Consider the following 23,632-nt stretch of genomic DNA (forward strand, 5'->3'; position numbering starts at 1 on the left):
GATTTAAGCTATAATGACCCAGTGTTTTTTTCACTGTGGTTCTGTATGGTCTGGTTTAAGCTATAATGACCCAGTGATTTTTTCACTGTGGTTCTGTATGGCCTGGTTTAAGCTATAATGGTTTCTATTTGGCACTCTAGCTTTGACAATTTTCTTGAAAGTTTGAATAAGCTTTTTTCTGATGGCCTGTTAGCTTTTAGGTGATTGGGAGCAGATATGAAGTGCTTTTTGTCATTCATCTTCCCAATATTATTAAAATCTTCTGAAGTAAAAAGCAGACCAATTGTATGTAAAAGAAACTAAGTAAAAATACCTAAGGTGTATGTCTACCTGACAGTGAAACAGTATAAAAAATAACATTTTTTGGAAGAATTTATTTACTGCTACCATATCAGCATGAATGAAAACCTTTCTTTAAAATGTCAGAAAACTGGAATTCTACCCTTTTGTTCTGCATTCAGAGGCTTCGCTTATGTAGATTTTCAGGAAAACAGATACATTTATTCCTTGCTTTTGAGATACTGTTTGACTAACTTTAGTAATGTAGTTAAATATTTAAGCTACATTTAAGCCTTTCTGCAAGAGACATACAATGTGATCAAATACTCTGGAATGCAGTAGGGAGCAGTATCTTTCCAAGCTGTCCTAAAATGATTCTAGACTTAAAATATTAAATCTGACATCCTTACTTTTTTTTTTTTTTTTAGCAAACAGAAATAAAAGCCAAGAGAAGATAGGTAATCGAAATGGAAGTAACAAATTCTCAAGTAATCACATTTCTTCACCCATGCTGCAAGAACCACGACTGGGAAGTGAGCAGGAAAGTTCTGAGGATCCTTTTCAACCTCCAAGGTATTTAGAATCTGTAATAATTTTCATTGCCTAGAAATGCCTGCATATGGTATTGAGGACAACTGAGACATGGCTCCTGTTGTTTCCATATGCATATTAATTGGATAGAAACAAACAATGTGCTAAAAAGTGTTATTTTGCAAAGAGTGAGTCAAATGCTGTAACACTCGACTGAGCTCACATCTGCTTATGGCCACATAACCATTCTCATGAGTAAGAGAAAAAAGCTCATTCTACACTGGAGAAAAAAAAGATGTTTAAATTGCTTATTGATACCTTGTTTTATGAGCCAGTTGTTTTGCATGACCACAGTAGGGGCTGCGGTCAAATTGATAATTATTTCATCCTCTGCTTTTGTAGCTGATTATCATTGATAAAAAAACTTTTAAAATTCCATTTCCCAGGATAGGAGTCATTTTTGGTATTCATAAACTCCATAAGGATAGTCAAAATACTCTCATGAGACCTATAGTGTCAGCAGCTGCTTATAAAATGGAGCCTGCAGCTTAAGTTGTGGAAGATATGTTGAAGCCAAATTAAGTTCTTTATTTTGGATTGTGTGGATTGCATTCTGAAATTTAAAGACATTGTCATCAACATGAATGATTGTTTGGTGAGAACAGATATTTGTAGCCTTTATACTGTCATTCCCACCACCCTAGGTTTAAAAGGGTCTATATTACTAGAACGAACACTTAAATGTTCAAATCTGTAAAGGTCGACCTTTACAGATCGAACACTTAAACGTTCAAAATAGTAAAAAAGTATATTTATTTATTTTATTTTATTTTTATTTTACATTTCTTAACCGGGCTAATCCAGCTGGATATATTTCCATTTTCAGTGGAGGCCCAGGGAGAAAAGCTCCAGTAATAACACAGAGATAATATAACACTTAAAAATAACCAGTACAAAATATGCAAAGAAAGGATATTAAGAATACATAGTCATGAGTATTAATGAGAGGAAAAACTAACATTAATGTCCTATAGACATACAGAATTAGCTAGTCACTGTGCAGAAAAGATATCTGAGATCAGATACAGTACATTCAGAGGAATTACATTACAAACATAGGTAGTTTAATTTAATTACATTACTAACATAGGTAGTTTAATTTACTAAAGATAAAAAAACAAACATGTAGAAAGGGTTTAGGCATGGGGGGCAAGCCCCCCGGCACCCCCACACCCCCCGCTATTAAATATACCGACTCCAAGATCGCACTTCAGTCAACTATAGTGCGGAAATGGGAAATTTCCCATTCCCTACACTGTAGCGCAATCTTGGAGTTGGTATATTAAAGTAGAGGGTGGGGGGTGCGGGGGTGCTTGCCCCCCTCCTTAAACCCTTTAATTTTTTTTTCTATTGTGTATTTTTTTTTTTTAATTTTTGTAAAATTTTGATCGCTTAACTGTTCGATCTCTAAAGGTCGACCTTTAGAGATTCGAACATTTAAGCGGTCAAGCATTTAATATCGACCCGGTTTAAAATGGATTAAAGTATATTTAATGCAGACAGCTGATTTTTTTTCACCTCTTGCATGGATTTAGTGTGAAAGCACAATTACTTTTTGTTTAAGAAAATTACCAGCAAGTGCAAGGAGAGCCATTGGGACAGCCATGGCTCCCATTTATGCTAATATTTGTGTTGCCATACTGGGAAGAGTATATTTATAATGGTGTTTCTTATATCTTCTGCAAAAATATTTTAGATTTATGGATGATGTGCTTTATGTATGGTCAGGGGAAGTCAAGATATGTTTTGATTTTCAGGAATATCTTAACAACACTACAAAATTTAAGTTTGTTTTTACAGCAGGTAAATGAAGTGTTGTGTTTTTAGACATCAAACTACAGCAGAACTTAGAAAGTGGGAAGTATATTACTTTGATATCTAGGAAGGAAACAGCAAGTAATGGACAGCTACAATTTCAGATTATGCATGCTACATATTTAAAAGAGAATATTGGGGGTGGGGGGGTTTGAGCCAGCAGGCTATGTTCCACTGAGACTGATTTTATTTTTTTAAATGAAATAGATTTTTTAATAGAAAGTTTTAGAGAGGGATATCCCCTTGCAGCTTGTAAAAAATGTAAGGATGAGATTTTGGAAAAACAATGGACAAAGAATATAGACTTTTTACTGAAAATGGGGGCACTAACTTTGTAGTAGAAAATGAAGAATATAAAGTGGATATTAAATACACCATATATATGATGCTAAGTTACACTCTTGATGCCTCAAAACTTAAAAGTATTATCAGTAATAATTGGTGGATTTGGTGTGCAGATCCTTTGGTTAAGGAAGTGGTAGGGGATGCCCATGTCTTTTTCTAATAAAAAGTAGGAATTTTAAAGAAATGTTTGAGGGGAACCAGAACAAAGACAGCTGTGGATATTCATCATATTGATCACTGCTGCAATAGCCTTAGCAATATGGGTTATATCTTTCCAAGGATATAACAGCTGGCAAGCTTCAAAAGCTTAACAGCACCCTACACACACCCAAACTGTCAGCCAGCTCTAGCTGAACTGACTAAAATACAAGTTTGGGCTCATAGCCTTTCAGAGGTTTTGCTGCCACCAAGAATATGACCCTCTGAGGCTTTTGAGGATCAACGATCGGGTTGTGCTTTCCTTTCCTTGGCAGATAAGTTCCCTTTGGGGAAAAAATTCAATTTTCTTAATTTTGTTGATTTTTTATTACTTTCCTCTTCAGGAAAAGTTATTTTAAAAGCAAGGAGTGCTGTGTTTTAAAGGACTGTCTGGAGATAGCAACATACTTTTAAATGGATCACTCATCTTTTCTTTCACTTTAAAAGTGGTGTAAAGTAACTAAAACATTTTCTGTGGTGAAATTGTGTTTATTTTACTTTTGTGGGGCTGGTATATTTGTTCAAAGTATTTTTTTACTGTGTTTTCTATCAAAAAAGTTAACTCTTGTTGACTGGTAGTGCTTATCAGTAATTGCTGCTTGTCTTCCCCTGGAAAGAGGCACCATTTTCAACTTGAACATAGAACAGACTACTGGTCCCATGGTCAGTCCTTCTACCAGCCACAAAAAAAAAAATAGGCAAACAGCCTTTCCCCACCACAGCAGGCTAGCAATTTGCCTCAGCCACAGGTGGGTGACATTGCAATGGCCATTTGTTGTACCTCAGACCACTCATCTTCTACCCCAGATCCCTGTAGTGTGGCACCTACAGTCACTATGGACTAAGGGTTAGCCATGTCCTTTGCAGATGTTGGTTCCTTCAGTGGGTAAGAAAGAGGGAACGGGGAAGTCCCTGTTGTGTCAGAATGCTATGCCCATCCCTGGGAAAGCTACTACTGCCATTATTAACACAGGTGGCCCAATTTTTCTTGTCAAAAAAGATAGAAAACCAAGCATGTATCTACTCCTCCTCAACTTTTTGGATAGGAATAGTTTATTGGGTTTGGTTCAATGATTAATTCAGGCTATTGATACTTCTTGTAAAGTAATTTATAGTAAAAGAAATAGGGATTCCTCTTTTTCTGAAGAGATTCAAGATTCTGAGTCTGAAACAGAAGATGCAGGGATGGATACAGGGCCGGCCTTAGCCGAAATGGCACCCTAGGCGAAGTAGTGCTCCGGCACCCCTTAAGCCCCACCCACACCACAGTCATGAAACACCCCTATTTGAGCCACACCCACAGGGTCACTCCCCAAGAAAGCCACTCCAGCCATTGCCTTAAATTATTTAAATGCATAGGAAGAATAACTACATTGCAAGGTATCTTTTAACTACTTCTGCATAGTATTTTCTACTTTAAATACCAGAGCCAGATCACGGTCAAATAGGGCCCTAGGCAGGGTAATAGACTGCCCCCCAGTGCAGCCGCTCCTGCAGCAACCCCATCACCCAAGCAGCAGCCCCCTCCTCAGCTATTCCAGTGTTCCATTATTTGGTTATTTCTCACCAGTTACCATGCATACTATTCTCGTATTTGCTTCTACAGTCATTACAGATATTGAAATAAAATAGCACAAACACAGGTAGCCATTTGCTAAACAATACAGTCTTGCAATGAAAACAGACTTAGCATAAGCAGTAAACTTCTCTGCCCTTGAAACTCACATTCATTGAAATGTGAAACATTCATATTCATTGAAACGGCATGAAAACCCACATTCATAGAAAATGCATCTGGCCAGTGAAGAATTAAGTTTACCTTTGGGCTGTTTTCAAAACAGACTCCTTGCACATATTTTTTAGGGCCATGCATATGTGTATTTGTTCTTTGATTCACCTTTCTGATTGCATTGAATTATATTCCTTGTATAATACAGCACCACTTGTTAGAAAGTGTTTTAAATTTGTAGATTTAAACATTCTTTTAATAAGCAATGAAACAAAATGTATGAACCAATAACTACTCATTTCAGAAAATTTCAACCATAAAAGGCCACTCAAGACTTCTGTCATTATAATCCACCAATATTTCTCCATACTCACAATCTCTGCAGATATAAAATCATCTGAATTCCACAGTAAAGAAATCCGTACCTAATGAAGAGGTTTCTACTGGCAAAACAACTTCACATATCAATGTTTTATCTACAAATTCAGTGTCTGCTTTCCTTGAAGAATTAATTGCCTATATTGCATTAAAAAATTGGTAAGTTGGTAATATTGCAATAGGAAATGACCAACAAGTTCATAGTCACCACAAATGTCTTGCAAAGGACATACTCAGGAGTGTAGAACCCCTAACCCCCTTATAATGCACCAAATAATCAGCAATTATATGGGCAATGCAATATCAGCACTCCATCTACATGGTGTGGGAGTAGAATCCACAGCCTTCTGCACCAAAGGCAATTATGCTACTAACACTGCTTTCAGATTTTATAACGCAGTATGCCATTTGATAAACAAAAAAACAGCTAGTTGCACATAGAAACATTTACACTTCTTAGAGTATGTTTTAAATTTGTAGTTTTAAACATTTTACCAGTAAGCAATGAAACAAAATGTATGAACCAATAATGACAAAACTACCCATTTCAGAATATTTTAACCATAAAAGGTCCCTGAAACATTTGTCATTACAACCCACCATGCATTTTCTGAAGGAAATGAAGGCTGAAACTCAAATGTATGACATTTAGTTATTTAAATCTTCAGTGATTTGCCAGAAAAACACAAATTTTATGAGGAATAGGCCAAAAAATATGAGGCAAAAATCTGGATAGTTGAGAGGTATGCATATCTCTCAACCTTACTGCAAGAAATCTGGACTGATCATCATCAAGTCTAGATTTACTTCTAACAATGATAAGCAAATCATCCAACTTTTAACACGAGGAACACAGATCACCAGTGTTATCAGCTGTTACCTTTAAATATGCATAGCATTTATTATACTGCACAATATATTTGTGCATTAGCAAATCATTAATTGCATACTCATTTAAGGAATCCATATTCAGCTTCAAACCAATACAGTATTTTAAAGAAAAGAATAATCAAAGTCTGTAACCACAGAATTCAAAGAGAACTTAAATCAGCTTCTACGACAAAAAAAAAAAAAATCGCACCAGCAATATACAACTAAATAATAAAGTAAGTACAGTAAAGTTGTCCTGACCATACAAGGTGTGCAAGCCTGACAAAAGTTGTAATTCCTTTACCAAAATGTTAATTTCTCTCAGTCATTGTTATTATTTGTTATTCTTTATGAAGGCAGCTTCCCTGCATGCATAGCATCCTGAAAGGCTGCAGAACTATTGTGTTAAAGCATTGTAATATAAAACACATCGCAAAAGAGCATCCAGGTACACTGCAGGAGGTGTGACCCAAATAAGCAACAAACATTGTCCGTGGGTATTGCAGTATCACATGGGTCTTTTTAAATGACATGAGACGTGCAGCAGTGTGCATTAGTCATTTCTTTACAGATATTTTATTTATTTATTTAATTGACATTTGTTTACCACAGTGGTCTGACTGGGTCTACAGAACCTGTTTTCAGCAGAGGCCGTATCAGATTTGTTTCATTAAAAGGGGGGTGCTGATTTATAACTACATGGCAATTTGTGAAGTGAATAAAAATGCATACAGGTCTTTTTTTCAGGGAACCTGCCCTCTACTTTGCCAGGTTTCCAGAGAAGGTGTAGTAGTATTGTTGCTGTTCTACCTAGCAAATATAATAAAACGTAACAGTATATTTCTATCTCTAAAAGTGGTGCAAGTAAAATAAAAATGGCATTAGCTGCAGATATTATAGAATTCAGGCAGCTGTTACTAAACAATAGTGCTACTCACAGACAACGTACCTTGTACACCGAGTCACTGTTGATTTTTCAGTAAAGCAGTCTTTATATTTCCTTTACAGTTCTAGCATGTTCCTGACCAAATGTCCCAGTGGGCTTCCACTTCACTCAATAATGTTTCCTGAAGGTCCTGCAGAAGGATGTGGCAGTGGCTAGTATCTGTAGTCTGTCTTACCTCACAACTGTTCATCCCAAACTGTAAGCCTCTTGTAATAAGGTACAGAAACCTTACATGAACAGGGGAGCTTTCCTCTGCCTTATACAATACACCATTATGCACTTTTCTGAGAAAACAATATCAAAGGTGATGCATACTGTGCAGACAATGAGACGATTATGAGGGACTGCTGTATACCAATCTCTCTTGCTCTGAAATGATATTAACACCAGACAGATACCTATCAACACAATGAGCTAATTCACAAAGTTCTGTGGCTGCTGAGGGCATTCACAGTTTACTGTGGGGTAGACTGATGTGAACTTTTCTTATTAAAGCATGTACAGCTTCTGTTTACATTAGACATATTATTTTTAACTAAACATAATGTTAACCACATGGTACACTTGATTCTAGGATGCTTAAGGCAGCACTTGTTCAGATGCATCTTACGCAAGAAACATCTAATGTAATACGATAAAGTATATGGCATGAAAGGAAGATGCACATAAATTTCCCAAAACAAAAAGATGTACAACGAATGAATAAAATCATGAAACTAGTATATTACCATAAAATAAACCATGAAGTAGCCAGCAACATACCATAAAATAATAAAACATAACGTACCCATTAAAAAGAACACAATGTTGTGTGTGTTTCACGTGCATGTCGCTTGAACTGCAGAATGCATTTAGTTGACATTGGCGTCATGATGCACACAAGTTTCTCCTTAAAGGAGAAGACTCTCGCACCGCCAACTAAAGTTTTTTTTTTTTAGCCTCCTAGCCAACCCTCAGCTGTAAGTGGGAGGGTGCTCGCGTCCCCTCCCCCACCCTCTGCCCTCTGGTTCCAGCACCAAGAAGAGCGCAAACTTTATATTAATTAAAATAAATAAATACATAAATACATAAGGCGCCCTTTACAAGGCCAGCCTGTACGGTGCCCTAGGCGATCGGCTAGTTCGCCTATGCCTAAGGCCGACCGTGGATGGATACAGTTTTTTTTCCTTAGATTTCTGAGTCAGACTACAAGGAGAGCTTAGTTCCTTATTCTCCCTGTTGAGGTTTCTCTTTCTCTTTCTTTGGGACTATTGCTAGAATGTGCCATTGTTTTTAGTGAGAGTACACTGAGGTTTCTCAGTCCCTCAGAAAATGCTAGGACTTGTTACAAAAGGATTTTCCTGAACCTAACCCTATTCCTCTTGTTCTGTCTGCTTTAGAGGATGCATGTATTACTGTTTGCATTTTCCTGATAGCCAGCCTGCTGCCCCTAAAAAGGAAGATAGAATGTATAAAGTTCCTCATTCTTTTAAAATTTTGTACACTTTTCCCAAACATGACCCAGCAGCTTTAGCTTTAGTAGATCCCACTGCTCCTAAGCACTTAGTTAATTCCAGTCTTACTCTTTCTAATAAGGATGGGAACATTATTGATTGGTATGGTAAAAATGGTGTACTTCTGCAACTATGATTTTCAGAACTTTGAATTGTCGGGCTCATATGTTAAAGTTTGTTTTGACAAATTGTGAAAGTATCAGGAATTTTTTAACTACAGTTTCTTCTTGTGAGGAAAAATCTGCTTTTAATAATTTAGTTTCTTCTATTGCATAGGTCAGTACTCATTGTTTACAGTATATGTATGACTTTCTTAATACTTCTTCCATTATTGTGACCACTAGTACTTTTTTGAAGATGTTTGCATGGCTGCATTCTCTGAAATTCCTGCATGATGTTAAAAATTAGATTTTGAATTCTTCCTTGGATAGAGATTTAATGTTTGGCCCCTCTGCTGCAGAGATGAGCAAAAAGTGTGATGAAAGAGCCAAGCTGATCCAGGGCATCTCTAAGATTTTTCAAACTTCCTTTTCCAATGGATTTTCTATTCTCATCCAGTTTTGCCAAAAAAAAAAATAAACAGTCTCAACAACAATACAGGTAAATAGACGTGTAAGAAAAAATGGTAAGGGGTTCCAAAAAGAAGTATCAAACCTTCAAAACCAAGGACATTCCATCAAGTCTGAATGGCTGTTCAAGAGATTGTGTGAACCCCTCCCACCTCTGTCCCTTTTTTACTTCCAGAAAGTCTAAATCTCCATTTTCCTCTTTGTCGACAGATAGTTTCAGACAAACAGGTTCTCAAAGTAATTTTTCAGGCTTACAGATGACAGTGGAAGGAAATTTATCATTTCCAAGGGTCATTCCTCATCCTCTAGATCAGACTCTTTTGTTTCCATCAGTTCTTCATCACATGGTATCCCTTAGAGTGGAAGAACCAGTTCTTCCTTCCCAGATGGGGAAGACTTTTTATTCAAGGATATTCCTAGTGCCAAAAGAAAGAAAATTCATGGAGACCAATTCTGGATCTTTCTTTCCTAAATCTGTGATAGTGCCTATTCTTTCTCTTTCAAGTTTCCTGGTAACATTAGACTTAAAAGATGCTTATCATTACATCCCTATTCATCCAGACTTTAGATGTTTCTTAAGGCTTTGTGTGTTTGGCTCACATTATCAGTTTTCTGCCTTATCCTTTGGACTATCCACTGGCAAGATGTTCCAAGAGTGTTCACAAAGTGTCTAGCTCCAGTTATATATAGCTCTTTGCAGGCTACAGGTTATCCACATTTGTCCATACTTAGGCAACATGCTTATCTTTGATTTTTTTTTCAGAGTGTCAAGAATCACTCTTTATTGGGTGAGAGATCTGTTCCACAAGCTTGGATTCCAAGAGAACATTCAAAAGTCTTTCTTGACTTGTTCAAACAGCTTTTCTTCCACAGGAAAAAATAGATCTTTACCTAGATCTGTTTTAAGGTTTTACACTCAGACTTCAGTCACTGCTAGATAATACCACATGATTTTGAGTCTCATGGCATCTATAATTCACGTGATACCTCTGGCAAGACTCCTCATAAGAAACATACAGTGGTATTGGAAATCTTTTTTTTATTCCAAAAATCTTTATTTTTTTTTTATGCTATTAAATTTTTAACAGATACAACCAAAACATTTGCCTAGAAATTTAGTGTCTAACCATGAGAATATAAATAATACATATGGAATAGACAATAACCTATTTACAAAAAATTTAAAACTGTACAGACAAAATAAAATGTTTACAGTATATGCTCTATATTGCAATACGATGCATAAGCCTACTGGATGAGTATACAATCTAACTAACTGTAGGAAAAAAAGGATTATAAAAGATACTTAAATATAATTACTCTATAGCTTATTTATTTTCAAATGTGATATGAATAGAAAACAACTAATTATATAACAGTGGAATAAAACCCCAGAAAACTTGATCAATTGAAAAAACACCTGATGGAAAATTTATACTTGTGGTTTATATTGCTAGAATACATTCAAACAACAGAGCAAATTCCCATGAAAGTGTAGCTTTTTTGCAACCCATTTTTTCTAGTTTGACTTTTAGAGAGCACCAGAGTTTATATAATGGTTTACAACTCCATAATATATCTATCCTCTTTGTGATATTTGCAAAGAGAACAATCTGCTGGCAGGTTAGGGTAAAATTTTGTAAGAATACCTAGGGTTTGATATGCATTGTTATTTATCATTAACTGCATGTACAAAAGATTTTTAATAGCTACAAATGTAGAAGTTATATTAACTGATCTGAGTTGTTGATTATATGGAATGTCTGTGTTTATATCGGTCCAGTAATTAGAAAATATTATGGAGTCATGAAATATTAATGAAGTAAATAGTTTATATGTATTTGTCAGATTTTTTTCGAAGTGAAGAATTTCCATAATTGGTTATATAATGTTATATTAGCTTCATTTACATTGGGTTCAGTCAGATACATTGGCATTAGCTCTTTTATTTGTCTCAGTATAATAGTCTAACTTTCTGGACAATTAACTGATTTTCTAAAATTGCTAATTGAAAGATGTCTGTTTAAATAAAAATCCAAGCTTGACTTATCTTTAAAGAGTGGGAAATTAAACAATTTAGGACTCTGATATTAATCCTTAGGTTAGGATTTACATTAAGTGGTTGTAATAGCATAAATTAATTCTTGGGATTAACTAATTCTAAAAGATTTGAAACATTTTTATTTTATTTTATGTATTAGGAAATTATGTAGTTTGGGACTTTTGAAGTTCTCTGTTTTAATAAAAGGTAGTGCTTTTGGGTTACAGTCTAAATACATAAAAAGTTATATCACATTTTGACGCAAGAAGGACTCTACAAAGATGATTTAGGACTGGTATCTGAAATCTTTTTGGTCCTAGCATTAACACCCTTTTTCTTTTCAAATCCCAGTTCTGGGGTTTGTCAGAAGAGAAATCTTTTGGTGGAGACAACAGATGTATTTAAATCTAGGCCTTCCTTTCTCCCTTCCTCCTCCAAAGCAGTCAGTCACTACTGACATTTCGGACTTTGCTTGAGGAGCAATTTCAGGAGGGATAAAAGTGCAGGAGGTATGGGACACCAAGGTCAGATACAAGGACATAAATATCAAGGAGATGTTTTCCCTGATCAAGGCACTCAACTCTCTGAACCATCTTTGTTCCCCGGGACCTCTTCAAGTTGTTATAGACAATACTAGAGTCAGGTGATACATCAACAAGCATGGGAAACCAGGTCATACCCCCTTTGCAGGCCAGCCATGTTAGCTTGTAAAACATTATCACTCTGCAGGCATCCTACCTTCCATTACAGCACAGTTGTGCGATAGACAAGCTGAGCAGGACAAGAGTAGAACCCTCACAAATGAAAACTAGATCAGGGGTCTTCCACAATTTGATCCATCCATAGAGAGTTCCTCAAGTAGATCTTTTTGCCTCCTCTCTGAACAATCAACTGTCAGGATTCTGTATCAGGATTCCATGCAAGAAGGTCTGTAAGACAGATATCTTTTCTTTTCCTTGGATAAGAATGTTCCTGCATGCTTTCCACCCTTTCTACTAATATCCAGGGTACTTCTGAAGATTCAGAAGGAATGCCCCAAGATAATTGTGGCGACTCCCTTCTGGTCCAGGCAACCACGATTCTCCCTTTTTTTGGAAATGGTCAGGGGCAATTACCACAAGCTTCCTTACAGACTGGATCTGTTTGACATACCCCAACATTAATCACCTTCAGTTGACTCCCTGGATGATAGGCTCTTAATTTCTTTGAGGCACCTGTTTACTGAGGACATGCAGCAGGTAGTAATGGAGGTAAGAAAGCCTGCCACTAGAAAATAATAAAGTAGCAAATGAAAAATGTTTTCTAGTTGATGTCAACAACATAACCATAACCCATTCAGGGCTAGTTATTTTCTGCTTCTACAATATTCACATGAGTTACTCTCCTATGGCCTTTCATTTTCCTCTAACAAGGTTCATTTAAAGCCCATTTCAGCGTGTCTGCCCATGGATCCTTCTTTTTCCTATGCATCTTCATGTCAAAATGTTCTTGAAAGGGGCTTCACATAAGAGGCCTCCAAGAAAACCAGAGTCCCCTCCTTTGGATCTTAATTTTGTGTTAGAGAAGCTAATACTTGCTCCATTTGAACCAGGTAATCTGTCTGACTTGAGGTTCTTAACGTGGGAAACAGTTTTACTGACTACTCTGACCTCTGCAAGAAGGATATTTGAGTTGCAAGCTCTTACGCTGCGTCAGCCCTATCTCATTTTCCATTACAACAGGTTTTCTTTGAGAATGAATCTGTCTTTTATGACTAAAGTGGCATTTGAGTTTACTTTAAGCCAAACTTTCCATTTCCCTATTATTTTTCCTGAACCTAAAAATGAGGGAGAAAGGATACTCCATACTTTGGATGTCCACAGACAACTCAGGTACTATACTGACACAACTAAATCTTTCAGATCTTTGGATAAGTTGTCCATTTTTTGTGAAGATAAGAAGGGACACATTGTGTCAAAACAGACTATTTCCAAGTAGTTGTCTAAAGCTATTACCTTTTATTATACTCACCATAACAAAACTATTCCAGGCAAGATAAAGACCCATTCTACCAGGGCCTTGGCGTCATCTATATTTTCTTGGAAAGACTTGCATTCTAGAAGCTGCTACTTGATCCTCTGTATATAACTTTACAAAGCACTATAAGATTGATTCCTTATCTTGGTCCAGATCAAGCTTTTGTATTACCATTCTCCAGGGGTTTCTGGACTCTTCTCCTTCCACTCCCAAATATAATTAGCTAAGATAATCTATCCATATGACTAAGGCTACTGCAGCAGTGGTCAATATGATGACCACTGTACAGTTGTGTAAGTAAAGCTTTCCATAATAGTACATGTCTGAATGATCACTGCTGCTGTAGCCAATCCCTCCCTCCATCCCTTGCTTTTGGTGTGTTTTTTATATCAGGTTGTGGACATTCATTTTTTGTTGTTCCTAGCATTGTCCTTTAAGGGCTCAGCCTCCCTCTCTGTGCTAGCAGGAAATCTCTGAAGGGCATGGTGCCCAAACTTTTAGTCAGCTTGAGCTGCCTGAGAGTCTGGGCACATAGGCACATGCCATGTGCCCTGAAGCTTTGGAAGTTAGCCAGCCATTATATCCACTGCAAGGATATAACCCATGTAGCTAGGGCTACTGCAACAGTGATCATTCAAATATTTACTGTTATGGTAAATTTTACTTACCCAACTCTACTTTATTTAAGGAATAAAGGCACTTTTCTTGCAAGCTCTGCAATCAATGTAGGTTAATTGCCAATTCCACTTCTTTATTTTGTGTCAACACAGAGAAAAAGTATGCTCCTCCAAAACAGAGTTTCCATATTGGTAGAATGACTAGAAAGCTAAATGCTAGAATTTATTAGCACTGTTTTGCCATAAAATGGAGAGATAAAAAGAATGTTCTTTATAAGCGCACTTTAAAACGTATGAATTTTAAATTATTTATATTTTATGAAGTATATGCAATAGAATCAGATTTGAGAAAAGGGGATGCAGAAAATGCATTGGATATTAAAGAATATAAATGACAAAGAGAATTGAATGCACTTTAATTGGGTGGTTTGAATGAATACATGCATTTTAAATATGTTTAAAAAAAGCAACAATTAAGAAAGAAGTTACTTTTGTAGTAATGAAGTCTGTTATTTTTTTTCATTTAGATGGAAATTGAATGGCTAAAGTGATTGTAGCTGTTTTCTTTATTTTTTAAATGGTCTTACTTAATTGGTTATTTTTTTATGATGTCACATAGTTTTTGAAGTATTTAATGCTGAATGTTGCTTTTAGCACCAGCGTCTAATAAAGTCTTTGTGGAGATGAAAGTGCTTACTCTGGAAGAATAAAAATATGTTTTATTATGTGCGACATGTTCAGAATGTTTCTCCAATGTAGAATGAGATTGTTTCTGTTATTTTAGTGTTTATTTCTCAGGCCAGTGTCTTGTACATTTTTTTCTTTCATTTTCGTGAGTAGAAGACCTGCATACTGATACAGAAGGCTAAACAAACTGATGTCCACAATAATGGCACAGAAGAAATGAAAATATATTTTAAACAATAGTGTAAAATGGAACACTAATGCATATTTATAGAGTTAACCCAAGAATGGCTGCATAACAGAAGTGTGATGCAGTTGTGATTGACATAAAAATGTGAGATCATCCAACATAAAAAAAAAAAAAAATCACACTAGAAATGTAAAAGCTTTTTTGGGGGGAGGGGGCTTCATACCTTTTAACCCACTGTGATGCAGCTGGGATTGACACTAAAAATTAGATTATAAAGCTGTGATCACTCCCCTGAACACTAAAAATCAAAAATTTCTCTAACACTTTAAAATAATTTTTGTAGGGGGATTTCATCTGTCTACCCCCTCAGTGTGGAAACATGTGCCCCTACACCCTTTCTAGATATATTTAAAAATTTTGAAAGTAGTGTGCCATGTAGCGATGGGAAATCCAACAACTTTAATCTTAGTATATGATTTGCATCCGTCTCACTTATGTTAATGTGTCAAGCACTACTGTGAGATACTTTGCCTGGTACACAATCCCTCCACAGGATTTTTATCAAGGTCCATACTTTTGTAGTTTGTTCATTATAAAGAAGAAAGTAAATAATCAGTCTCTTGACTACGGGCATTTCTGCATTTTCATTCTTTGCATTGCTGTCTTATTATTTATTGCAGGGGCTTAGGGCATTAATGTGATGGCAGTTTCATCACATTCTATTTTATGAAAGAAGTAGAATTTGTATTTTGCTTTTCTCTTATAGCTTCCGTGCTGGGTGCTACCCTCTGCACAACTTTACTTCTATAATTATCTCTGATGTTTTGGTACCATGTGGAAAAAGAAATGTTCCTGCCATGATCAAAGTGTGGTTTCAACCATTCGTGCATCATTACAATTATAGATTTAGCCTCTGAACAATTATAGGGTTCTCTTTCTTTTAGTGTTTGTCTTCAGGAAAAAATAACTGAATGCTGCTGAAATTCTAGACGACTCCTGTTACAAGTTATTAAAGCAGTAATCAATGCTGGGTTATGGGTTTACCCATAAATGATGTAGTTACACCACCTAGGCAAAGACTTTCCTAGTCTAAAGAAAATACACGTGGGTAAGTACTAAGCAGCCCACAAACCTAGCATTAATTATTACTGTTATACCTTGGCATGTAAAGTCTAGAACAGATATATATTTTTCCTAAGCGATAACTAGGTACATTTTATGAAGTAACACTGTTTTGAAAAGCAGCTCCTCTGTTTAACGTGTGTTTTGTGTATGTTATTTAGTCACATAATACTTAATGTTTAATCTAATATGGATTTTTATTGCTTTTGTATTTTTTTTATTCTTTCTGTCTTTTATTTTGTTCATTTCTTTTAGTTATATGAGCTAAGTTATTTAGCTTTAAACTGCAGATTAGTTCTGCACACATTCGATGTATTTTATATGCAAATGGTTTATATATTTTCTTGAAGTATGTTGCAGCTCTGTTTCCATCTTGCTTTCCAAGAGGAGCAAAATATGTTGAAATCCTAAGCAAAGTTCTTGTAGCTTAATTAAGGTTTGAAATGGAATTGTAATAATCCTACCTTATTCTCTTTCCATTTACATCTCATAATTCCCAAACTGTTTAATTTGTAGTGAATTTATTTTTTATTTTGTCCTTCCACTTTTAAAATTAATATTTTTCCAGGAGCATTCACTTTTACAATTATTTCAAAATACTTGCTGAAAACCTATGTATCGTACTACAGTTCTACCAGGAAAAGATGACTGGTGCTGTGGATTTAACCATTCCAGTTGTCGTTTTGGTTTCCATGAAAGGAATACACTTCTTTAGTGTATCCTTCATGTAGCTGAGACATTGTAGCCTTCACTAGACAAATACAGGACATACACAAAAATGTCATATTATACTCAGTATTTATATCATTCAATATTTTTCATTTTCTGAATGTTTTTATTTTATATTTGTTGTAATGTCAGAATCTCAAGTACATCAGTTTTTATAGAATTCAGTGAAGTCCTTGAAATGTTTCATATTCTAAAGGAGGGGAAAGTAACTACTGATTCTTCTCTCTTTTCCATTTAGTTTATATTCCAAGATTTCTTCTGCATTTTTTTTTTCCGTTTAAGATAATTTAATCATCTTACAGTCTGAGTATGTTAAAAACATATTTGTCACTTTGTGTCATAAATGTTTATCTCCACATACACTCCTGCTAGAATGTGCAGATGTGTGCACTTGCCTTCATGGTCAGATGTGTCCAGTTTACACCCTGGATTGTGGCCCAAAGGACATCATTCCTTCTAATCCAGATGTGACTGAGGATGCCCCATCCCACCCATCAAGTGAATCTAACTTATTCCCTAGACCAGAGGTCCAGAGGAAGACCTATCCTTCTGGTCACAGGAGGCAAGCCAATCAGTGACCTGCATTATTCAGTGATAGTCACAGGAGCCTTTTTTCCATGACTCTAACCCTCCCTAACCCCTACCCTTAGTGGTGATGTAAGGAGTCAGAGACTCCAGTGCTCTCCAGGAGGATACATGTACACTCCCTCACACTCACCCCCTGAAGACTACTGTCACTGGTTATGATTCCAATCCTACCCCCCCACACCCCATCTACTCATTGGCTTTTGTATAAACCTTCACTTCCACAGGGACATAGGCAGACTGGGAAACACCATTCCCTCCCCCAAACTGGACGTACAAATCCTGCTCCTGCCACTCATATCTACCCTGCTATGCACTTGTATTACCAGAACTGATATTCAGATTTGTATAATTTGGATCATAATCAGGGTTTCAGCCCACTGCCCCACAGAGCTGGAGTATATTTGGATTTTTCTATTGTGCCAGTCTTGTAATTCCATGCAGTTCCATGAAATTTTGATTAATCATGCACCTACGACTTTTGAATGATCTGTACTTGTGGTTATTCCAATTTCCTCACATTTTCAGGAATGTGATAGTTGACTGTTCTAAACAGTCCCTAGCCTGGTTTTTGAATCAGCAGATAAATAAAAGGTAGCTATAACCGGGTTGTGATATGATAACATAATGGGACATTGTTCCATATCCCAGATAAATTGCATAATGGGTTTCCCCTATTTAAATTCTGTTCAACACAGAGATGGTGTTTAGTACAGGAAAAATATGTATATCTTTAACTTATGAAGATAGTTCTGATGCCATATCTTCCAGTTCCAGATTATGAACATTTTTTTCAGACTCGATTGTTGTTTCAGCAGTGATGCTGTTGTACTGAGATAATTAATGTAAAGAGATTAAATATTCATTTAATTTGTCCAATGTCATATAGGCTGAGCTACCTTTCACTAATATGTTAGACTGGACTGTGAATGGAGGGGGCTAGGAATGTTGGACTGACAGCTGACACAGCCTTCTAATGTGCTAGGAAGGAGCACAGACATGCAATACGCCATTGTATATCCTCTTTGGAGGCTCACTACAGAGGTGAGCAGAGGTCTGTGCTAAACACCAACTGCCTTGAAAAATGTTTTATTCTTATAGAGTATCTGTACATGTAGGAAAGTCAGAGGCAGCTCATGATACCATCTGCTGGGCTGCAGCCATCCAGGCTAAAAACATAAAAAATAATGTGTTAAATTAATTTAGAAAACCAACTATTATGTTTAAATAATAGGGTCATAGGTTCATAGGTTCATAGGTTCATACTAGGCTATCTGCCCTAGGGCATTTATAAGCCTAGCCAGAGTGTGTTTGGCTTTCGCCACCCATTTTAAATTAATTTTGCTATGCCCTTTTACGAGGTTAGTATACTGTGCCTCTGTCTAACAGTGACACAGAAGTGATACCCGGGGTAAACCTACGATCTCCCATCCACTCATCAAGATTCCTCTTGAAGAGAGTCAATGAGGGACTCTGCCTAACCTGGACTGGGATTTTATTCCAGAGTGAAGGGAGCCTCTGGGTTATGAATCTTTCCCTCCAGCATGTCCTAATTATTTCAGTGCTGAGGTTCAAGTCTCTCGAGCACGTAGCTCGATGGGATTTGGATTTTCTGAGGTGCAGCATGTCCATTAATTCTGGGTTGGACATGGCTTTATACGTCAGACACAGATTGCCTCTGAGCAGGCAGTATGCCACTGAGTAGAGCTGGAGTTTCTTTAACCGGAAAGCATATGGCATCTGTTTGAGCCCTTTGATCCTCTTGGTGAGGTACTTTTGGGGCCTTTCCAGTTGCTGCAGGTTTCTGGTAAGGTACATCCCAAAAGGGGCATTGTACTCAATTATGGGCCTGATAAGGGATGAGTAAAGAGGCACGATGACCTCCCCTGATCTAGATGTGAATCCCTTCATGATTAGCTGGGCTATATAAAATGTTTTTCTAACCACTTTGGCCACATGGTTGTCAAATGAGAGATTGCTATCAAATTGGGTCCCCAGGTCCCTAATTACTTCTTCTGTACTTAATGGATTACCATCTATGTGGTAATTTGTGGGCACTTTGTTTTTGACAAAGGGGGTGATTATACACTTTTTGGCATTTAGCTTGAGGCCATGGTTCTGGCACCAGTTGTCTGTTTCTATGAGGCCCTTTTGGAGGATGCTTGTGTCGGCTGGAGAGTCGATTATGGCGCCCAGTTTGCAGTCATCTCTGAACTTGGTCAGTCACAGTCCTTCCGTGTTGGCCTGTACCTCCGAGAAATATATACTGAACAAGAGAGGTCCCAGGACTGAGCCTTGTGGGATGCCACTTGTAACTGGTTTGGAGTCTGACATGGCTCCAGCAATTCTAACCATGTGGATTCTGTCCTTGAGCCAGTTTGCAACCCATCTAGTGACATAGGGGTTTATATTTAAGCTGGTGAGCTTATCTATAATGCCCAAGTGGGGTATTGTATCGAAGGCTTTTGCGAGGTCCAGGTAGGCTGTGTGGACCACCTTTCCCTCGTCAATGGCCTTGGTGACTGTTTCAAAGAAATTGACCAGGTTTAAGAGGCAGAATCTGCCCTTAACAAAGCCAAACTAGGTAGGATCCAGTGTCTGTAGGTCCCCAATATCTTTATTTATGAGGTCCATGATGATCCTTTCCATAGCTTTGCAGACCAAGCTAGTCAGGCTTATGGGGCGATAGTTTCCAGGATCCATTGAGGCACCACCTTTGTGGAGAGGGACCACTGTTGCTGTATGCCACTCTTTGGGTACATATCCTGTAGTAAGGATGAGATTGAACAGTAGTTTTATGTTTGGGTTTAGCTCTGCTTGGAGTTCATGTAGGACGCAGCCTGGGACACCATCTGGTCCCATTGATGCTGTGTTTTTTGCTTTGGAGAGGGCAGCTCTTACCTGAGCATCTGAGATGTCAGGGGGGCAGCACTCTGCTGGGATAGATATTTGCCCTTTTGGTGGGGAGGGGTGAGAGAAGTTTGCGCTGAACCTGTCAGCTAGGATGTTGGCAATGTCTGTGGGTTCAGTGTATTTTTTGTCATTTTGGACTAATTCTGACCATATCTGGGAATTCCCACCTAGGTTCCTAACATAACTAAAGAAAGCCTTGTGATTATCCTTAGTGTCCTGTGCAATTTTTCTCTCGAAGCTGGCCTTAGACGAATTTATGAGTGCCTGTAGTTTTTTGCTAATACTGATCAGAGATGCCTTCCCTTTTTGGGATTTTGCTCTATCATGTAGTAGCTTCCTCCTTCTATTGTATAGTTTGTTTGTGGCTGGGGTCCACCAGACAGGACGTCTGCCTTTGGAGGAGTGGGTCTTGGTTTTATTTGGGATTGCATGATCCATGCATTCCTGAAGGTGTTCATAGAATGCGTTTATAAAGGATTCTGCGGTCTGGGCCATATTTTCCACAGGCCCGGGGGCTTTGAAGGATTCCACCTTGGTTTTGAGGCGTGTGAAATTTTCTTTAGAGAAGTTTTTCACTTTGATGTATAAATAGGGGTGTGTTTGTTAGTGCTTTTGTAATACACCTGATGATGCCTGTTTGGTGAAAGCGCTTGTGTCTTGTTGCACTGCAGTAAAAGTTTTGAACTGGATATATCAGCTATCTTCTGTGTCTTCCTATTCATATGTTTAAATAATAGTTGACTTTCTGACTTTGTGTTATGTTGCACTGAGGAGACACAAAACAAAATAAATAAGTAAAATCAACTTACTCCAATAAAACAGCCTGGCATTATACTTAGCTGACCATCAGTCAGGTTTGATATGAAACAACTGGCAACAAACAGAACCATCAGCCTTACCTGGCTGTTGGAGGAAGTAGCAAGGAGCCCTTCCTGTTGGTTCAGGCTGCCTCACGTGACTGAAACAGCCAGAGACAGGAAAAAGAAAGTAGTTAAAGTGTGAGAGGAGGCATAAACAGGTTGAGTGTGGGAATATGTTTTTATTTATTTTGTAAATGTACGCACACACACACACATTATATATATATATATATATATATATATATATATATATATATAGAGAGAGAGAGAGAGAGAGAGAGATTTTTTCAGGCAATCTGCCTGCTACTGACATCATGTAAGAGAAGGTAAGTATTTAACATGTGTGTGTATGAATGTATGTATGTGTGTAATTATTAGGTTGTATAAGTTCTCATCTATCCCCATATTTGCATAATATTTTGGTCTTTCTTTTTGCTTACATGTGTATATGTGTATATATATATATATATATATATATATATATATATATATAATAAAATACAGTGGTGCATTTCATCAAAACCACAAAATATCAAAATTCATTTCACTGAAAATGTCACTTACCCTAAATATATCTCCAAACTTTTTTTAGCAGGAGAGATGCCTCACTGCACCTCCCATACTCCGTACCCTAAATTAGATATACTAACTCCAAAGTCACACAACTATGGAGGAAAGAGAATACTCTGGACACAATGAATCACTGCTAAACAGAGAATAGTCTGGACACATGGATTGACTGCTGCACAGAGAATACTCTGGACACATGGATTCACTGCTGCACAGAGAATATTCTGGATACATTGAGTCACTGCTGCACATAGAATACTCTGGACACATGGATTCACTGCTGCACAGAGAATACTCTGGACACATTGAGTCAATGCTGCACACATTCTTCTAGTCATGGAGGAACAACTTAACAGTGACCATTAGCAAGGAACTAGTACTGAGAAAAACTAATTTGTATTGTAATTCCTATGCTCCAAAACCAAACCAACAGTCATTTTGTACATTAATTTGTATTGTAATTCCTGTGCTCCAAAACCAAACCAACAGTCATTTTCTACATTAATTTGTATTGTAATTCCTGTGCTCCAAAACCAAACCAACAGTCATTTTGTACATTAATTTGTATTGTAATTCCTGTGCTCCAAAACCAAACCAACAGTCATTTTGTACATTAATTTGTATTGTAATTCCTGTGCTCCAAAACCAAACCAACAGTCATTTTCTACATTAATTTGTATTGTAATTCCTGTGCTCCAAAACCAAACCAACAGTCATTTTGTACATTAATTTGTATTGTAATTCCTGTGCTCCAAAACCAAACCAACAGTCATTTTGTATATTAATTTGTATTGTAATTCCTGTGCTCCAAAACCAAACCAACAGTCATTTTGTACATTAATTTGTATTGTAATTCCTGTGCTCCAAAACCAAACCAACAGTCATTTTCTACATTAATTTGTATTGTAATTCCTGTGCTCCAAACCCAAACCAACAGTCATTTTCTACATTAATTTGTATTGTAATTCCTGTGCTCCAAACCCAAACCAACAGTCATTTTGTACATTAATTTGTATTGTAATTCCTGTGCTCCAAAACCAAACCAACAGTCATTTTCTACATGCTAATATAGTTTTCAATCGACTATGATTCAGTTATTTGTGAACTTTCGAACAAATTGGCCACTATGTTTGTTTTCAGGTGAAATTAACTTTTGATCAAATAAACTACAACATATCTTTGAGAGGCAGACAAGTTCCCAACTGTCCCTGATTATTATTATTATTTTTTTTTTTTTTTGCATATGGGTGGTCTGACAGATCAGTGTGTGTGGCATACACCTTAACTTTCCAGAAATTGTAGAATGTCCAGATTTCTACCTCATATTGTTGCTCTCTTCCTCATAAATTCCTCATAATTTTTTTCTGGTAAATCACTGAGAATTGAAATATAATGACAGGCATTTGAATTTCAGATTTCATGTACTTCAGAAAATGCATGATAATGCTAAACCTGCAGTGCTGTTTTAAAAAAATATGTGCGGTTTGGGAAATCAGTGAGAATTACATTGCAGTCACTAAATAATGACAGACATTTGAGTTTCAGACTTAGCCTTTGTACAAAATCATGCTGATGAAAAACTTGTCATTCTAGCAACTTTCCAAGTATGATAAAGAAGTCTTGAGAAACCCATTAGTTTGTCTGCTAGATGTCTATCCAACCCAAACCAGTGATGGTCTAGGACTAACTAAAAATGCCCCCAAGGGATAGTTCGAGACCCTTAGCTGAACCGAATGACACTTAGTTACTCCTTAGTAGTAAATCCTCTTCTCCAGAGGAAAAAGGTGAACAAAGGCTGTTTTCTCCAAAAGTATTTATTAGTCTTTATCAATAAACTTCCTAAGTATGTAAAGGTAGTACCTTTCCCTGATTTTGGTCCTGTGTCCCCCATTATTTTTAACTTTCTCCTTAATTGTTGACATAAGATATTTGGAGGTATTTTGGTGTAGGTCCTGCAATGAAATGCAGGCTGTATTCTGACAGGAGTGAGATGAGAGGATACATTCTTGCTTGGCAGTTATAGGATCACAACCAAATACCTGAGGTATACAGCCACAGTCATACAAGTGGCTGTAATTTATGGTCATTATGT

General features: G+C 36.9%; 1 protein-coding gene across 1 annotated transcript in view; it reads left to right on the forward strand.

Moving 5' to 3' along the window:
- Nucleotides 1–23,632, forward strand: part of SNED1 (sushi, nidogen and EGF like domains 1) — a 1,598,911-nt gene that overhangs the window by 1,274,247 nt on the left and 301,032 nt on the right. Inside the window, exon 26 of the mRNA XM_044070335.1 lies at nt 708–852. Coding sequence (XP_043926270.1) covers nt 708–852 — 145 coding nt within the window. The remainder of the gene's footprint in view (nt 1–707; nt 853–23,632) is intronic.

Source organism: Protopterus annectens, chromosome 4.part1 (assembly GCF_019279795.1).
Source record: "Protopterus annectens isolate FY-2018-M chromosome 4.part1, PAN1.0, whole genome shotgun sequence".
Classification (NCBI taxonomy): Eukaryota; Metazoa; Chordata; order Ceratodontiformes; family Protopteridae; genus Protopterus; species Protopterus annectens.